Source organism: Strongylocentrotus purpuratus, unplaced genomic scaffold (assembly GCF_000002235.5).
Source record: "Strongylocentrotus purpuratus isolate Spur 01 unplaced genomic scaffold, Spur_5.0 spur5_scaffold_7, whole genome shotgun sequence".
Taxonomy (NCBI): Eukaryota; Metazoa; Echinodermata; class Echinoidea; order Camarodonta; family Strongylocentrotidae; genus Strongylocentrotus; species Strongylocentrotus purpuratus.
Genome location: NW_022145613.1, coordinates 15037789 through 15055341, shown reverse-complemented (window position 1 = coordinate 15055341; position 17553 = coordinate 15037789). Strand labels below are relative to the sequence as shown.

The following is a 17553-nucleotide window of genomic DNA, read 5'->3' as shown; positions in this document are numbered from 1 at the left end:
GAAAAATTCATGGTTCAAGAGGGTCTATTCTTTTTAAAGGACCTATGATAATTTGCTATCTATAATATATTTTGAGTAGCATTCCAAAGGAGAAGGAACTTAAGGAGAAAAAAAATATTAGTGATATTAGTACACAGCAAATGGGAGAGTTATCCACGTCCTACATCACAATCCACAGACCAAACTACCGATTTGAGAATTTGCATAGACTTTAGTGATCTTATATTTGTAACATTCATAATTTCCTTACTATTGGTCCCATTCATTTCAAACTTTTGTCATTCTGTTTCTGTTATTTTTCTGCTTTTATACAAATCAGCTTATCACAAGGGTTGGATTGCTCTTTAAAGAAAAAGTGGGAATTTTTTAACCTTGCATTTGATCAAGTCCTTATTCATATTTTTTCCATCTTTTCTTCTCTTTGACTTTTCTATTTTCTCTCACTTCACCATGCAGCCAAGCCCACAGTCAGGATACCCCTCCGCTACCAGGGCGCCACCGTGACCTTCGCCAAGGGTGAAGAGGTCAACATCAAGGTCAGCTTCTCGGGAAGACCGAAGGCTGAGGGATCCATCCTCAAGGACGGCCGTTCCATGGCCAGGGGCGTCGAGAAGGGCGACAAGTTTGTCACCCTCACCATCAGAGAATCAGACAGGAGCCACTCTGGCAAGTACACCTTCGTCGCCGAGAACGAGGTCGGAGATGACACTGGTGACATTGACATCTGCATCACTGGTACGTTTATCGTTAATAATAATAATACACAACATTTATTAGGCGCTAATACAAACGTTTCTAAGCACACCATTGTCTGTCTACAAAATATAATTACCAACCAAAACTTATAATCAACATACAAATTATAAATCTGTTCTTTTTTCAATAAATCATGCATATATAATAATAAAAATGAGATCAAACATACAAGGAAAAAGATGGTGTGCACCTCCTTTGACCGACTCAAAGAAGCTAGTGAAGAACCCGTATGTAGTGTTTTGGGTGTGCCAAGAATTCAAGGAGAGCACTCAGTTTCCTAACTTAATTGTATGTTTTACAATGTTTATACCTCTTATTCTTTCATTTTGACCTTACCATTTTTTTCTTTTGTACATATTTCTTGAAATAGAGTAGACACATAACACCAAGTCGCACCAAAGTCTATGAAATAATACATGCAGTCACATGTGACATAGTGTGAGAGTGTCTACTTTATTTCAAGCAATACTGTAGCTTAGTGAAATACAGCAGCACATAAATCCATGTTTTGTTTTCAAGAACTTCTAAATTTGGCAAATTTTTTAATCATATTTACCTAACTTGGTTCGCGCTAAACTCCGCTGACATCCCAACAATCCCGTAATTTAGACCCTGTTGCATGCTTTCCCTCGTTAGAAAATCATAGACAGGGAAAAGGCAAATGTTGGTGGCTGGAATCATGCTTTTGTTCAAAATGTGCAGCTTTACGTGCCACAGCATTTCTCTGTTGTACATAATTATCAGTATTAGATGCTATAAGAAAGATTACCGACAGTCCTTTTCAGGACTATACATACACACTCAAGAAAGAAAGATTACCGTCAGTCCTTTACAGGACTCTCCAATCCTCCCCCCTCTCTCTCACATGGTACAACCGTAAGCCTTAGATTCTGTATATTATCAGTATTGTTTGGTTAAATTTCATCAATCATTTTCATCATTCTTCTCAATCATCTACAACGTACATACAGACGCCCCAGAGACGGTGACCGGTCTCCGCTGTACCGACGTGACCCACGACTCGGTCGAGCTGACCTGGACAAAACCAGAGGACGACGGTGGCTACAGCCCTCTGACCTACGTCATCGACCGCAGCACCAACAACGGCGGTACATGGGCAAGGTGCGCCTCAGGGAGCCCCACCTCGAGCATAGTCCAGTTCCTAGACAACGGCAAGCCCTACAAGTTCAGGGTCATGGCTGAAAATATCTACGGACGTGGAGAGCCAATCGAGTGCTCACACACCATCACAAAGCCTGGTAGGTCACAAAGATAATTTGTTGATGAATACATAAGTTATTTACTTTTATGGTTATCCTCTTTTTGTGAGTGTCTCGCTAGATAATACTCTTAGCCTTTCGGAGATGTTTTAATTTTCGTTAATCATGCATTTTTAGTGGTTCATTTCTACACATAGTTATTTGGAGTAGTTTTTACAGGTTGATGAAAAGTGTTCCTTAAAACAATACCTACTGGTACATGTACAGGTAAACACTTTTGCTCTCTTAGAGATCTACGTGAGCATGTACAAAGTCAGGTTACCCTGCCAAGTAACAATTGTTTATTAAATTCTTTCAACAATATTCAATAATTGTTCATTGTTTCTTTCATTTTTTCCTCTCCAAAACAGCCCCAGAGAAGAGGAAGTTCGTAGAAGAAGAGGAAGGTAGGTGAACTATATATTTTAATTATCATGAGACAAGTAAATGATGAATTGAGCAAAATGTGCCATTTGAAGATTTTAAGTAGTATAAACTATGGGACGGAAAATATTTTTATGTGTAATGATATTATCAACTTGGGGGGGGGGGGAGTAGGGTAGTTGCGTGTACCTTATCCTACCTTAAGTGTCTCTGTATAAAACCTTGTCCTAAAGTGGCTAAAGAAGCAGCCCATTTGCTATGTTCAACAAAGCTATATTGTGCTTTTACAAACACTTAATAAGTTAATGTATTATTTGATATACTGGTGCCACCATGTATATATCCATATTACATGTACACATATAGATAAATTAACTCTTTACAGGCATTTGTTGACTTTGTTTACTGCCAAGGCCAACTTTTGTTGCATATGTAATGATATGTAGAGTAGATTTATGGGTACCATAAACTCCAAACTATGTGACCATCTGGGGTTTCGATCCATGGGGAATAATGAGTTATAGCATTGTCTCTGTCCCTCTGTCTTCTCTCATCGATCACCTTTATTTAACTGTCCTTTGATATCCATGTTTTCCATCTACAGCCCCAGCCAGGCCTAAAGTTCCACCTGTCAGGGACTATGACCAATGTGGTGAGTTTCTTTTCTATTACATTGCCGAATACATAATTTCTTATAGATTAAGTCATATGGTTTTAAACTCCATGTAGGATCAGAAGGACTTTTAAAAAGTACATTACTAGAGGTATCTATACTAGATTGATTTTGAATCATGGACCATAACATTGCCAAAATCAATTTTCATTCTGCCTTTGATATGTCCCTTATAACCCACTAAGCTAAATATAATTTATTTATATTTAAGTTAAATTTTGCCATTTTTGTTTACTAGATGTGTCGTAATATGTTGTATATATTCAATAATTCAACTTAAAAAATGTGCCCTGTTTATATTACTATATTTTCTCCTTTTAATACTTCAGAAATATTCCATCAGTGTAAATCATTTAAATCATACAATCATTAGAACCATTTGAAGAAACCATTCCTATGTCTCATCTCATATTTCTCATTACCATCCCATACTTTCTTTTCCTGTGTAGTTGATGAATCCTTCCAGCCTACCAGTTGTAAGGTTCGCCGTGGTAACGTAGAAGACAAGTATCACATAGGAGAGGAAATTGGAAGGTGAGATATATACCCCTGACTTAAGATTTTGATAAAGCACATCTTTAAATTACATGATATCTATGCCATTATAAGGATAATATTACAATGATGTATTTTTTTCATTGAATATGATTGCAAGATGAAGGGCTAGTGCTTCCTTTGCTTGTTTCTTTAACTTGAACTTGATGGGATTGTTGGATAGAGATGGTGATTCAATCATGTTTTTCGATATTTTGCCATAGCTGAACTAAAGTTTTTCCCAATATTATTGCCAAAACACTACAATTCTTCCTTTCAACTTCAGAGTATGGGATGGACAATATACATGTAAACACACAAAATTGTTAAGTGAAGCTCATAAGATCCATTTAAGTGATACATTGCACTTAAATGTTGCAAATTAGTTGTGTAGTGCAGGGAGACTTGTATTAACGTATTTCATATCAGTAATCCCTAAGTTTGAGCCAATGAAAGTATAGAAGCCTTTTTGAAATGTAGAATACAAATTGTCAAGCATTAACAGGTTAAATCTAGTGTATGAGAATGAAAAATCATTCAACCATCATAACTTTCTTCCTAACCCAAACCTATTATTTTTCCTTCTTGTCTACGATTAGGGGTCCATTCGGTGTGGTCCACCGCTGCATCGAAAGGGGCACCGGCCGCACCTTCGCAGCCAAGTTCATGGACGTAGAACCCAAGGACAAGGCTTTCATCAAAGAAGAGATCGAGGCAATGAACCAGCTCCAGCACCCCAGGCTGCAGCAGTGCCATGATGCCTTCGACATGGACGACAAATTTGTCCTCATCACTGACTTGTAAGTGGATTATAAACTAACCTTGATCTTTAATTCCTATTCCTTCTTGAACACCAAATGTTCTTCTGAACCATATTTGTATGTCATATCAAATGATCAATTTGGCTTGTTATAAAATTGATCATTTATTTATGGTCCAGAAATCTTGAGAGAAAAAAATGACCACTTGTATTACATTGGAAATATTTCAGGCAGTTGGAGAAATGGATATGTTTACTGTATCTAGAAACTGAGCTGGATATGTATTGCCCATTTAAAGAAGGCTCTGTATTGAATCTACATGTACATGTTGGTGGGTTTGATATGCAGAGTAAACATACCGGTGGTAAGTAACGGGTAAAAAATACTGAAATGTTTGATGTTTGAAAGATTAAATATGTACAATAACTATATTGCAGATGTTTTTAAACACTTTTTGTTTCAACTATTATCCATCTCCTTCCTTTCTTCCAATGTCCAGTATAAGCGGTGGAGATGCATTCCAGAGAGCCAAAGAGAGAGGCACCCTCTCTGAAGAGGTTGTGGCTCGATACACAAGGCAAGTCTGCGAGGGTCTACTACACATTCACCTTCAAAACCACATGCATCTAGCTCTCAGGGTAAGTATATACACTTCTGCTTCTCTCATTCTGAACAACTCTTGGTTATATGATGACCACTCTCTGCTCAGTCTTGATTCTTATCTGTCTTTCTCTGTATGTCCATCTGTCTCTCTTTTTGTCTCTCTGTCTGTCTGCCTGTCTCTCTGTGTCTGTCTGTCTCTCTCTCTCTCTCTCTCTGTCTCTCTTTTTCTACATCTATGTCAGTCTCTCTGTCTGACTGTCTCTCTCTCTCTCTCTCTCAGACTGTTTGATGTGTTCTCCTATGATTCTAAAGTTTCCTCCATCTCTCCCCTTATCTCTCTCCATCTGTCTCTCTTTCTCTATGTCTCTGTCAGTCTCTCTGTTCTGTCTGCCTCTCTCTTTCTCTCTCTCTCTCTCTCTGTCTCTGTCTCTGTCTCTCTTTCTCTTTCTCTATATATCTGTCAGTCTCTCTGTTCTGCCTGCCTCTCTCTCCCTCTCTCACTATCTTTTTCTCTCTTATCTGTCTCTTTTTCTCCCTTTCCTCTATGTGTCTTATCTCTCTCCCTATCTTTCTCTTCTATAATTCCTATCACCTCTCCTTTATTTGCCTCTATTTTAATATCTCTCCTTTATTCAGTTCCTATATCTCTTCTTTCTCATTTTCTCTCCTTTATCTAATCTCATCTTACCATCTCCTTTTTGTTCTACCTATCTATCTGTATCTTCTATGTCGGTCTGTCCTATCATGTTTATCATTCTCTGCTACCTATGTTTTCTTTGCTTCATCATTTATATTTTTAATATATCTTTGGTAAGAATATAACAATACATGGAAATATAGTGAATTTTTAATGTAAATTATACATTCCACCCCTGAGTTCATTATCCCTCTGTTTCTTTTCTGAGTTCATTCTCTCACTGTTTCTGTTTCTCTCGAAATCTGTTTCAACCGCAGCCACAAAGTATACTGTTTCAGACCAAGCGTAGCGATAGCGTCAAGATCATTGACTTTGGTCTAGCAGCCAAGTTAGATCCCGATGAAAGAGTAAAGATCGCATACGCCGAACCAGACTACGCTTCACCTGAGGTCCTCAACGGCGACCAGCTCGGCTTCTCCACAGACATGTGGAGCATCGGTCTCATCGTCTACATGCTGTAAGTATTGACACCAGAGGGGTGTCTCTGTTGGTAGGTGTTAAGCAGAAGTTTTTGGGAGTACCTCATGTCTATCAACCATGTCTGGAAATCCCAAATGGACCAAAATTTGAACACTTCAAATATATTGGTAATTTGTTATTCACTAAATCTGATTGTTTGAATTAAACAGAATATAATAAAAGTGAGTTGATTGGAACTATTCTAATGACTCACAAATTAGTACTATCTTCTCTCCTAAATATTTGTTATTAGATTTTCTCAAATTAGAGTTTCTCAATATCTTTTGGTGGTAACATTTTTTTTTTTCTTCAATTTTGTCTTTCACATAAATATATATAAAGCATCAAAATATTTTACAAATTATGACTTACGTTATCTTGTAAATTATTTTCATTCATGCTTACCTTAAACAAAATTTCTCCACACATAGTATAGCAATGCATTGAACAGTTCAAACTGATTGGATTGGTTTTTCTTCCTCAGTCTGACCTCTTTCCATGCATAATGGCATCTGCTTGTATATTCTTATTTCCCAAAATATTAGATGTTATTTGATATTCAATAGTTTTTGCTGATGGAATTATTTGATCATTTGAAAACTAAAATCTATAAAATTCTATTACCTTTAAAAGTTTCTTTAATTTCATCTCTTTAATTGAATTATTGTTTTAAATATTCTTCCTCAGTCTGAGTGGTCTCCATCCGTTTGAGAACGATGCAGACAGGATAAAATCGTGCAAGTGGTCCTTTGACAAGTCAGCCTTCAGGGAAATCTCACCAGAGGCACAAGATTTCATCAGCAGACTACTCATCAAGGACAAGTCGTAAGTACATGTATACTCTCTGGCCCATATTCCCTGATGCCCCCTTACGTTTAGCAGAGCTACCAACCATTACTGTTTTGGAGGATATTATTTCTACTTTTTGCCCTCAGAGTCATGTTACAAACCTTAAATCTCCTTTTTTCCTGAATTTGATTGTATGAACAGCATTCAAAATGCATTGTATTCCTTCTTTTGCTTTGAGAGTTTCCTAAATTTTTGTTTAACTGTTGATTTGTTGCAAATTGAAACCCCAGGCTGTCACATTATCTGGATTATACACATACATGTATGTTCTATATGTGTTGTGGTGTGACGAAAGTCTACTATGGCAGTTTATTGTTTTTGTTTTTGTTCTATTAGTTGATCAAAGCAGGCAAAAGGTTGGATCCCTGTCTAGGTGCATTGAATTAGTGGTTTATGGACTGCAAGATGTCAACATTTTCATCCTGAACAAATTATTTTGTAATTCTGTAACTAACTGAACATATGAAAGCCTGTCTCTATGGCATGTAGTTACATTGTTGAAATTTAACTTGTAATTTGTTGTTTTCTTATCAATTATTTTTTGCAGAGAGAGGATGGCAGCACATGAAGCACTAGACCACCCATGGTTGAGGGTAAGTCACATTTAAACCTCTGAAATACTGAGCTCTATAAAGTTAGCTGCAAATGCATTGGAAGAGCATGTAAGGTTAGAATTGAAAGAATATTACTTTCATAGTAAAGGATGGAAAATAGGATGAGTATTTTCTGATATACTGCACTTTAAATCGGAAATGGGCTTCAAAAGCATTACAAAAGCATGTTAGATGAAAGTGAATTACAGAGTGTTATATTTAAAGTAAAGGATAGACAAATAGAATTTATATTTTATGATATACTTAACTTTAAATTGGAAATGGACTTCAAACGCATTAAAAGAGCACGTTAGAGAAATTAAAAGATTGTTATATTGGAAATTGAATGCTTGTTAGCATCTTGGTTTTGGAATGGGGAGTAAGATATATCCACGACAGTAGTGAATGGTACGTTTGGAATTACAAAGAAAGAATATCAAGATAAGAAGAAAGAATGACACGATGGAGAAGAAGGAAGGAGAATACGGAAAGTGAAGAAAGAAGAAGAAGAAGTGGAAGGATGATGATTAAGACTTTCAGTGGCATACTGTTAGCCAAATTCCACGGTTATAACTTATTTTCAACAACGAAATGCTTGTCTTCCTTCTCAAACTTCTAAAATTGTTCATGTATTTTAGAATTAATATCATGGGATAATATTTGTATTGGATAAATAAAAAATAAAGGGAAAGTACCTGAGATTGGTAACTTGACTCTCAATTCTCAAAGTTATATTTGTGGTAAATTTTTGTTCTCCTGGTAGCACCAGAGGGGTTAAAAAGCTAAATGAAATCAAGTCAGGATGTCCCCTATATTGGATTTGTTAACAAGTCCCCTTTTTACTTAAAAATTATTACCATGGTAACAATAATTGTAATGAACATCAGGATTTCTGGGAGTAATTTCTTTATGCCTGATGTTTGAAAAATACAAATTCTCTCTTATGATTGTTCTATTTTCATCATCAGGAAAAGGATCCCTTTGATTTTGGGGAGGTAAAAGTGATTGGAAAATATTAAAAAGAAAAGATAACACCTTTTGAGTGATTGATAACATTTACATGTTATAATATTTGTGCGAAACTTATAATTAATATTCTTGTACATGTTATCTGTCAAGGTACATATATTGATAAGTAGATGGCGAAATATATCATTGTGTAATATGATGTAGTATAGGATTTTGATAACTTGATGCTGTTTTCTTTAAAAAAGCATTGCAGTGATCTGTTTCTTACACATGTATATTCTTTTCCCATATTCTCCTATTCTGAATTTCAAATAACTTTCATCAGGCTATCGTAAGTGTGGCGATTTTCAATAATTTGTATTTTATACTTAGAGATATCTTGCATGATCAAATATTTTTAGGAATTTTTATGTGTATATGGCATGGTCACACACCTATAATTGTTTGTATATATTTATATAGATGTAGTGTATTGGCTGTTAGTAAATTTATTCAGAGCTTGGCGTTAATAGGCACCCGGGGCACATGAGCATTCATACATGCATACACACTCTAAAAAGTGCATTCGGAACCCCGCCCCAAAGAGCTAGTGTGGACTCCTGATTTTTAAGTCTGTATAATATGGATTTAGATGTACAGTATTGCATGCTTAAACTGAAATTGATTCTTAGGTTTCAATTTAGATGTAATATTGCATGTTCAAATAGGGATATAGCTTTATATGTATATTCAAATTATAGTTTGTGCTTTAATACTGTCAATTCTAATCTATATAACATGTCCTGGCTTTTAGTTAACATTCTAGAACAATTAGAAGGCACTGCTTGAGTAATGCAACTATTTGCATAGACCCCTATCTTTTAGAAAATGCTGCTAGATTAGGTTACATCAATGTATTTGAAAAACAGATTTAGTTTAGTTTAATTAATATAAAAACACTTTTAATTTCATAAATGTGCAGAATATCTCTCAAACAGTGTGGAGGTAAATAGAGCACACAGGTCTTGGCTTTATACCTATATGTTTATGCTAGCTTTTAAACTGTTAATGCTTCTGTTACATAAAACATGATTTTCAGTTTTGTGTAAGTGTGTAAATGTTAATGCACCCTGAGTTACAAGAATAATCTTGTCCAATTATTGTACATGTACATGATGTATGTATCTTGTTGCTTTGTAAGCCTAACTAAATAATTAGTTTGGCAAGTAATGAATTCATCAGTATTTTGTACTATAGAACTGCATGAAAAATATTATCCCCATATTATGTGAAAGCTTTTAACTTTATATTTCTTGTGAGGAGTATTTGATGTATCTGTTTAATATGTTGATAGTCTGCATGATTAATAATATGTTGCATTTATTCCCATATTATGGGGAATCTTCTTGACATGTTTGATGTACATGTATGCTGCACTAAACATGTAATACAGTTTATGTGAGCTGGAATCCACAATGCAGATATATCAGGTGAATTTGTTGTCTATATACAGTGAAACCTGCTTGAGCAATCACCTGTTTTAGATAGACCACCTGCATTATAAAAACCACCTCATTTTTTTGTTTCCCTAGAAAATGGTTTCTCATTGAAACATGTAATAAAGAAACATGTAATAAAGGAACATGCACATGAAGATAATTATTTTCAATGGAAATTTGTTTTGTTTTTTTAATTTTTTGCTCAAAGAATATTATTCCACCCCATTTTTTTACTCTGAATTTAAAAGATATTAATCTGCATTTAGTCCAGTAGTTAATGTCCTTTCCGACAACCAAAGTCAGGAATCTCCCGTTTGTACATGTATGAACTATTTTCAGATTTTCTCAATGGGCCCAGACTATTGCATTTTTCTGCCAAGAAATCATCAAATTGTGACAATGAATTGTTATACCAGTAGTCCATGAGCATTTTTTGTCTTTTCAGCAAAAATTGCTACCATCATTAATATATAAGTCCCTGGTTTTTACAATAAACCAGAGCCAGATCGAGCTCTAAAGCTAATTCATTTAGAAATTAGTTATAGGTAATCAAATATTTGATTACCAACCCGTAGATATAAATCTTAAATGTGTTTCTCTCGCTTTGATGTTGCTCCTATAAACAGGAAGAGTTCCGAGGAGGAGCAAAGAACATCCCAACAGCAAACCACAAGACGTTGGTCGAGAGTGAAAAGTGGCTGGTAAGTTTCCTCTTTATTCGTCCCCCAGTTGTCTTCTACACATGCCCGCTCAAGTCCTCTTCCTCATTTAAAGTCTTAAAAGATCAAACTCTTCTACAAGTATTCCTTCTTTGTTTGTTGTGTGAGCCAAGAACCAAATCCATGGACTGCCAATTTGTTTGGTAGGATGGGGAATTGTGTATCCGAACGCTCAGCAAAAATAAAGCCGTCACCTTTGCCTTAATAGTATTTCAAGGAAAGTATGCATCATTTAGCACTAACCATCTTAGATATTTGTCTTTCATAATATTGTCCATCAGAATTTGTCTTTAAATATTTATGACATTTTCGCAGCAAACCTCAAATTACTGTTTTAATTCAACTCTCCGGATGAAGAACCTGTCTGGACCCACAACGTCTGGGCATACATGTCTATTATATGCACAGGAATTGTACAGGTGGATCCTACGAAAATCAATTAAAGCTGTCCTTTGCATTTTCCACAAAATGATGAAATTAGCAAAAAAGTTAATGCGTGTGATCTTTCTATGATTTCTCCCTGCAAGTTGACCTCCCGGTGAAATTTATACCAATGACAGCAGACATCATATGCCAAATTTGATGATAAAACAAGGTACTTTTAGTCAAAATTCACCTCTTGATAATTTTTGACCGATGTATCAGGGTTTGAATGGTTGGTGGCGTAGAAAGGAATTAAAAGAGACTCTTATGTTGATTGGTATCACAGGAAGGAGAACACAAGATTGGCATGGGTCGCATTGCAAACTTTGGTGGACAAAGGAAGAGGAGACCACTCAAGACAGACTTCAAAGAAGACCTATCCATCGGTAAGTCTTTCATCTTTCTCTTGTCTTTACATCACATTAAACTTCTTCTTGTCCATTCCTGAGTATTTGCAGAAGAGGTAGATGTATTTTGTGTATTGTTATTTACAGTTATAGTTTTTTTTCACCAATTTCATTATTCAGAGAACATTAGATGAAATAAATGAAATGTGATAGATGGGAAAATTTGTGGCTACGTGCAATGATTCTTGTCCTGTTCTTGTTGGGAAAAAGAATCTAGCCTCCTTAATGGAATGGCGACTTTACAAGATCATTCAACTTGCAAGGGTGTTAAAGATATTTGTTTGTACTTGGGCTCCTTTTGAGTGATTATGGAGCAACCTGACTGTCTCTTCATCTGTGGAAAAGGTCCCTTTAAGATTATGTGAACCCATTGTCCACTGGAACGGGTGGCTCCTGAATTAAACCGAAGGGGAATATGAGAATTCAGTAGTCAGTGGGTTAATTTATAATTTTTCATGACTGCTGAGTGACAAATATATGCCTGTGGAGGGCAACCATTAGACGTATGGCTTTACTAAAGCCTATCCAACTTTCAAGGTACGGTAATAGGATTTAATGCCTTACCTAAGGATTTTGCGCATCAGCATGGCTTTGAATCTGGGTCCTGCCAGCTATGAGACCATGTGTGACCACTGAACCACTGTGCCTCCATTACTCAGTACCCAAATTTATGTATAACCTTGATCAATTTCATCTTCTTTTGCAGACCGAAAGGAAGGCAAGCCTAGGTTTATCAAGAGGCCCATCAACACCAGTGCGATGGAAGACAGGGATGTCAATCTCAGCTGCCAGGTCGCTGGTGTATCGCCACCTATCACCACATGGTAAGCGATCATCCACAGTGTTGTTGGTAATTACTTGTGGTTGTCCTCATTTGCTGAATGCAGCATACCCCTCCCTCTGAATGCAAGATCATTGGTGAGCCAATTTTGAATGGCATGAATAAGTGATGAGTTCTCACAGCTTCAATAAATTCACTTATTTATTTTTTAATCTATTGTCAATTTGGTGACATGTGTTCAGAGAAATTGGCTGTGGGAGGCTTGGCTGTGGGAGCCTTGAAATGGGTTTGCCTCATATCCTTGACCCATCAGTCTTTCTCCACATTGAAGCTTGTTCATTTAGCAGAGGAAAATCTAGGATTTTGTTATGGGGGGGGGGGGCTGGGGAGGGAGGATTTTGTTAGAGGGGGGTGGGGCAAAATTGTGAAAAGTTTCTGACAATAACCTGACTTTTTATTTGGTTGTTATATCTATGGCAGTGATCTCAAGCATTTCTGAGATTCAAGCAAAACTTAAACATGTACAGCTCTAATGGAATCACTTGCCACTCTTTTTAATACTTCATGTTGCAGGTCAGTCAATGGCGAGGACTTGAAGCAGTCCCTGAAATTCAAGCAGAAGTTCGACAACTTCAACTACGGTCTCACGATCAGTGGAGCACAACTCACAGATACCGGTCTCTACACAGTCACAGCAACCAACTCGTTTGGCAGGACTAGCTTTGACGTCAAGGTCAATGTTGAACGTAAGCCTCCATTATTCTTAATGCATAAATCTTGGTAGTGTGCCATTAGTAACATTTTGTTTTAATGTCATCATTTACTATCATTATATTGTGTACACATTTTAAATAATTGTAACATTTTGTCTACGGGTATGTTGTTTCTGCTGAAATGTAATTTGATTTGTATGTTGCGGAAGAAAATAAATTCAATTCAGCTCAATTCAATACAATCCACCAAAAATAAGATTTTCATGTAGACATGCATTTTACAGGGTTAATTCCCAGCAATCCCGGAAATCGGGCTGAACCTGGGAAAGGAATTTTTGAAGATTTGTTTTATTTTGAGAGAAATCACTCAAATGAGAGCCTTAAGGATATATATTGAAACTATGTCTCCTGTATAAGTACGGCCATATGTACTTGTTTTAAAAAAAGGAAGAACCTGCTGCTGATTTTCTTCTGTTGGGTTCTGTTTTGCTAGGACACTTGCCTCTTCGAATCGTTGCTGTACATGTTGTTCATGTTCATTCTATTCTCTTTTCTTCTGATTCACAGCCGATCCAATGAAGCAGAAGGCTGCCCAGAGACAACCAAGGTAGGTTCCTTTCACTTTATATGTTGTCGTGGAAACTGGGGAAAATCGTAGAAATTTTACACCAATCTTCAAATTTTGATCTGTTTCAAATATGACACAAATCTGTTACTTCACCATGCAGCTTTTGTCTCGTATTAGACTTGCTCCTAGTCATGCATAGGACTTCAATTCAACTACTTTTCATTAGATATTGATCTGCTATAAAGATCCAGAAAGGTCATAGGTCATCACATTTGACACAGAGATATGGTCCATTTGCCTTTTGGCAGACACATTCTTAACAGTGTTCCCCCACATGTAAACTCCCTATTTCCAACTGTCATCTCATTGTTGTACTCACTGTAGTTCAAATGAAACCTAACGCCTCAGCTTTCCATCGTAAGACTAATTTAGGGCCAGTTTATGCCAATGATTAGTCCTTGACTTACACTCTGGAAATAATTAATATTCTCAGTAAGCATACATTTTCAGTGGACATCTTTCAGCTTTGTTTCAAAGGCCGATTTATTCAAAACTAGTTTGGCAAGGGGGATTAGACATCCCTACAAGGTCACTGACAGGTTGTTATCTCATCAAATCAGCTCTCAATTAACATAAGAAAAAGGGGATCATGGGGGACCAACAGGCACCAATTAAGCATTGTTTGCTATATAGAGGGCGCAAGTAGCTCTAAGTAGTGCAGTGGGGCTTTAAGTGTGTTTTTGTATACTTCCATTATAAATGTTAGTTTGTTCGTTTTTAGTAACTTTAGAGCAGAGGTCCATCATTTCATTAGTGTTGTTTAATTTGCAACTGGCTATGTATTTATTACATCTAAGTGTTCTTATGTTCCATGGATTAGAGTCATTGTTTATTCAATGTTTTGTATATTCTCTCCCTTCCTCTTCATCCTCATCAGCCAGTAAGCCTTTTTATCTTTCCCCTCATTTGATCTGATCGTGCCATTTTTTATTTTTTTTTATTTTTACCAGCATTTCATCATTTTCCTTCTTATTTTTAAATTTTGTATTCATGGTATTGTTTTGTTCCTTTTCTGTTTCATTTTTATTGTTTTGTCCTTTTACCTTTGGAGTGATTAAGAGGAGTTTTAAATGTTTCAAACTTCGTTATGTGTATTTTTTTAATTTGTTTTCATTTGGAGTGGATGAGCAGCAGATCACTCTTCTTTCTTTGGAGTGAATCATCACCCCCCCCCCTCTCTCTCTCTCTCTCTCTCTCTCTGTCTCTCATCCTCCCTCTAATTCTGTCTCTCTCTCTGTCTACCTCTCTTTAAAAATAAATCTCTCTCTCTCTCTCTTTCTCTTTGTCTTTCTCTCTGTCTGTCTGCCTGTCTCTTCTAACTATCCGTCTATCTCTCTTTCTGCCTTGCTCTTTGCTAAGGGATGTTACCTACTTTTTTTTATGATTCCTTTCATTTGATCCTTATGATTCTGTATAAGGTTCAGTCTTTTTTTTTCTACTTTCATTGAATGAATTTGATAATTTTTGTGTTTTTCATTCATTTTTCTCCTTCTCAACTTCTTTCGGAATGAGATTGGTATGGTTAAACTTGAAATGAAAAACAATCTGTAATGATTGTATGTTTTATTTCCTTAAAGTTCTTTCATTTAATAGGGGCATTTCATCTTCTTTTCTTTATTATTTGGACTGGAATTATATTTCTTTTTTCTCTCTGCCCTATTTTCAAATGTTTTTCTTTGTTCTTAAAATAGCTTGGAGACATACTTCTACTTTTGTTTAATGTCTTCAACTCACTTCCTTTAGTTTGTTGTCGAGTGGGGTGTGAGAAGTATCCACTTCATCATTTTTCAGCCTGTTTTTATTTCAAGAACGAAACGCTTTTCTGTGTACAAATCTGTCAGATTTTGGCTATAGCTCTTCTCGGAAGGAATATATTGATATTTGTTCACCTGGGCATAGTTTCACAAAAACTTTCATAAGTACAAGTTCACTGACATCCATTGAAACATGTGTTACATTTTAATACACACCTTTCAAATGGGTTATCAACAAACTCATGCTTGCGACGGTTTCATGAAACGCTGCCCTTATTTCTGAAACATGGTTAGCTCAACTCGAAAATTGCCAAATTGTACATTGTTGATATGAACTTGTATAAAAATAATGTGGGCTTTAAGCCCATCATCATCTCTTCATATGATTTATATGTATGTACATGAATTTAAATCCTGTCTGACTATCTTCTTTTACATAAATTGATGGACTAATTGATGTTGTATGATTGCGTGTACTGTATTTGTTCTGTGATTTATATCTGTAAAAAAATATTGTGATCTGGCCACCAACTGTGATAAAGTCATCCAATTCAATTTAGTTAAAAACAGATCAGATCAATACTGTCTTTGTTGTTATTGTTGTTTTGTTTTTTATTGGGGCTATCTATTTCTCACTGCCTAAGTTTTCTGTATTTCTCTCTTTCTCTCTTGTAATTAGGAAAGGGTAAGCCTCCTGTTTTTCCCTCTTCTTTGAGTCAATCATGCACTCGCTCCTTAAGCAATCATCATCTCCACTTTCAAAAAGAAAATTCTATATATTACACATGTATGCTTCCTTCTGTGTTGCCCACATGTTTGTTTCTGTGTTGCCCACATGTTTGTTTCTGTGTTTGCTTTATACACCTTCACATCTTGTTCCTTTGATATAAGATGGGATTTAAAAAAAACAGTTTCCATTTTGTTTATTTCTTTTATTTGGACATGAAAGGCCGGGCGGTGGTTGTCAGGCATTTCATGCCAGGTTCTTTCTTTGAGAATGTGTCATCTATTTTCCTCTCCATCTACACATATCTGCTGTATCTTATTATTATTTCTTTCTTTCTTTTTTAACTTTTGGTGTTGAGGAAGGTCATATCCATATTTTAAGGGGTTATGCATTTTCTTCTTCTTTTTTTCATTTTATATATGGCACTTGGGCAGTATTATGTTTATTATGTTCTTTATTTCTTTTAAGGATAATTATAAACTTTGCACTTTTCGTCACATCATATGCTTGTATTTATTTTGGAGTGAGTTAATAATTCACACTTTTTTTTCTCAATGAAAGCAAACTCTACATATATTTTGTTTCATGTTTTAATTTGGATAAGGGAGGGAAATTTCATAATTATCTTCTTTTCTTGCCTGTTCTTTCATCTTCTTATTAAGGTTTCTCGTAAATCTCTACATCCTTGGTTTGCTGTATCTATATCTTGAATGGATATCAAATTCACACTTGCTTGTTTCAGCACTTTCACTTCCCTTACCCCTTATCGTTACTTTATTTTTTTGAGGGGGGGGGGTGAAATGAGTTATTATAATCAGCTCTTTAAAAAAAAAATGTATTTATACATTTCTTTAGAGGCTAAGTGGCTTCATATTTTTCCCTTTTCCCCCCTTACATTTTAAATGATGGAGGGTTTCAATATGAAACATTGATCTGTATATTTAGTCTCCCTTTAATTATCATTTTATCCAGGGTCACATTTGCTGGGGGGGGGGGGGTGAGCAAACTGAACCACTATAATCACTCTTAAGTCTCTCATCTAGGTGTAACTATATGGGATGTGCAAGTGTACTACTTTATAGAACTTTCCACCCAACTCTTTTCAAAAATTGCAATTGGTTCTATACTTTGTGCCCCTCTAATGGTCTAAAATGGCCTGCCCAAACCGTAATATCATTCAAGGCCTATTGTTTATCATTTTCTTCAAATTCTTCACACTCTGACTTGATTATTCACAAATATCTACAGATTCAAGATGGATGACATCAAGCCAGACTGCAGCCCATGGTTTGAGTTCAAGCTTAGGTCACGTATCATCCAAGAGAACTCTGGTTTCAAGCTTAGCTGTATCACCGCTGGTTATCCTGAACCTAAGGTCAGATTGCA

General features: G+C 36.0%; 1 protein-coding gene across 2 annotated transcripts in view; it reads left to right on the top strand.

Annotated features, from left to right (window-relative positions):
* LOC754769 (twitchin) overlaps window positions 1-17553 on the top strand; it is a 127369-nt gene that overhangs the window by 96550 nt on the left and 13266 nt on the right. The window contains exons 70-88 of one of the 2 annotated variants that reach the window (XM_030973794.1): window positions 457-735; window positions 1728-2015; window positions 2387-2422; window positions 3004-3051; window positions 3522-3606; window positions 4206-4406; window positions 4867-5005; window positions 5925-6124; window positions 6814-6951; window positions 7523-7568; window positions 8537-8563; window positions 10642-10716; window positions 11444-11543; window positions 12271-12388; window positions 12919-13091; window positions 13626-13665; window positions 14564-14566; window positions 16120-16125; window positions 17416-17542. In XM_030973794.1, coding sequence (XP_030829654.1) covers window positions 457-735; window positions 1728-2015; window positions 2387-2422; window positions 3004-3051; window positions 3522-3606; window positions 4206-4406; window positions 4867-5005; window positions 5925-6124; window positions 6814-6951; window positions 7523-7568; window positions 8537-8563; window positions 10642-10716; window positions 11444-11543; window positions 12271-12388; window positions 12919-13091; window positions 13626-13665; window positions 14564-14566; window positions 16120-16125; window positions 17416-17542 — 2129 coding nt within the window. Of the gene's footprint in view, window positions 1-456; window positions 736-1727; window positions 2016-2386; window positions 2423-3003; window positions 3052-3521; window positions 3607-4205; window positions 4407-4866; window positions 5006-5924; window positions 6125-6813; window positions 6952-7522; window positions 7569-8536; window positions 8564-8862; window positions 8869-10641; window positions 10717-11443; window positions 11544-12270; window positions 12389-12918; window positions 13092-13625; window positions 13666-14563; window positions 14567-16119; window positions 16126-17415; window positions 17543-17553 lie in introns of both variants that reach the window. The other variant, XM_030973795.1, reaches the window with a different exon arrangement.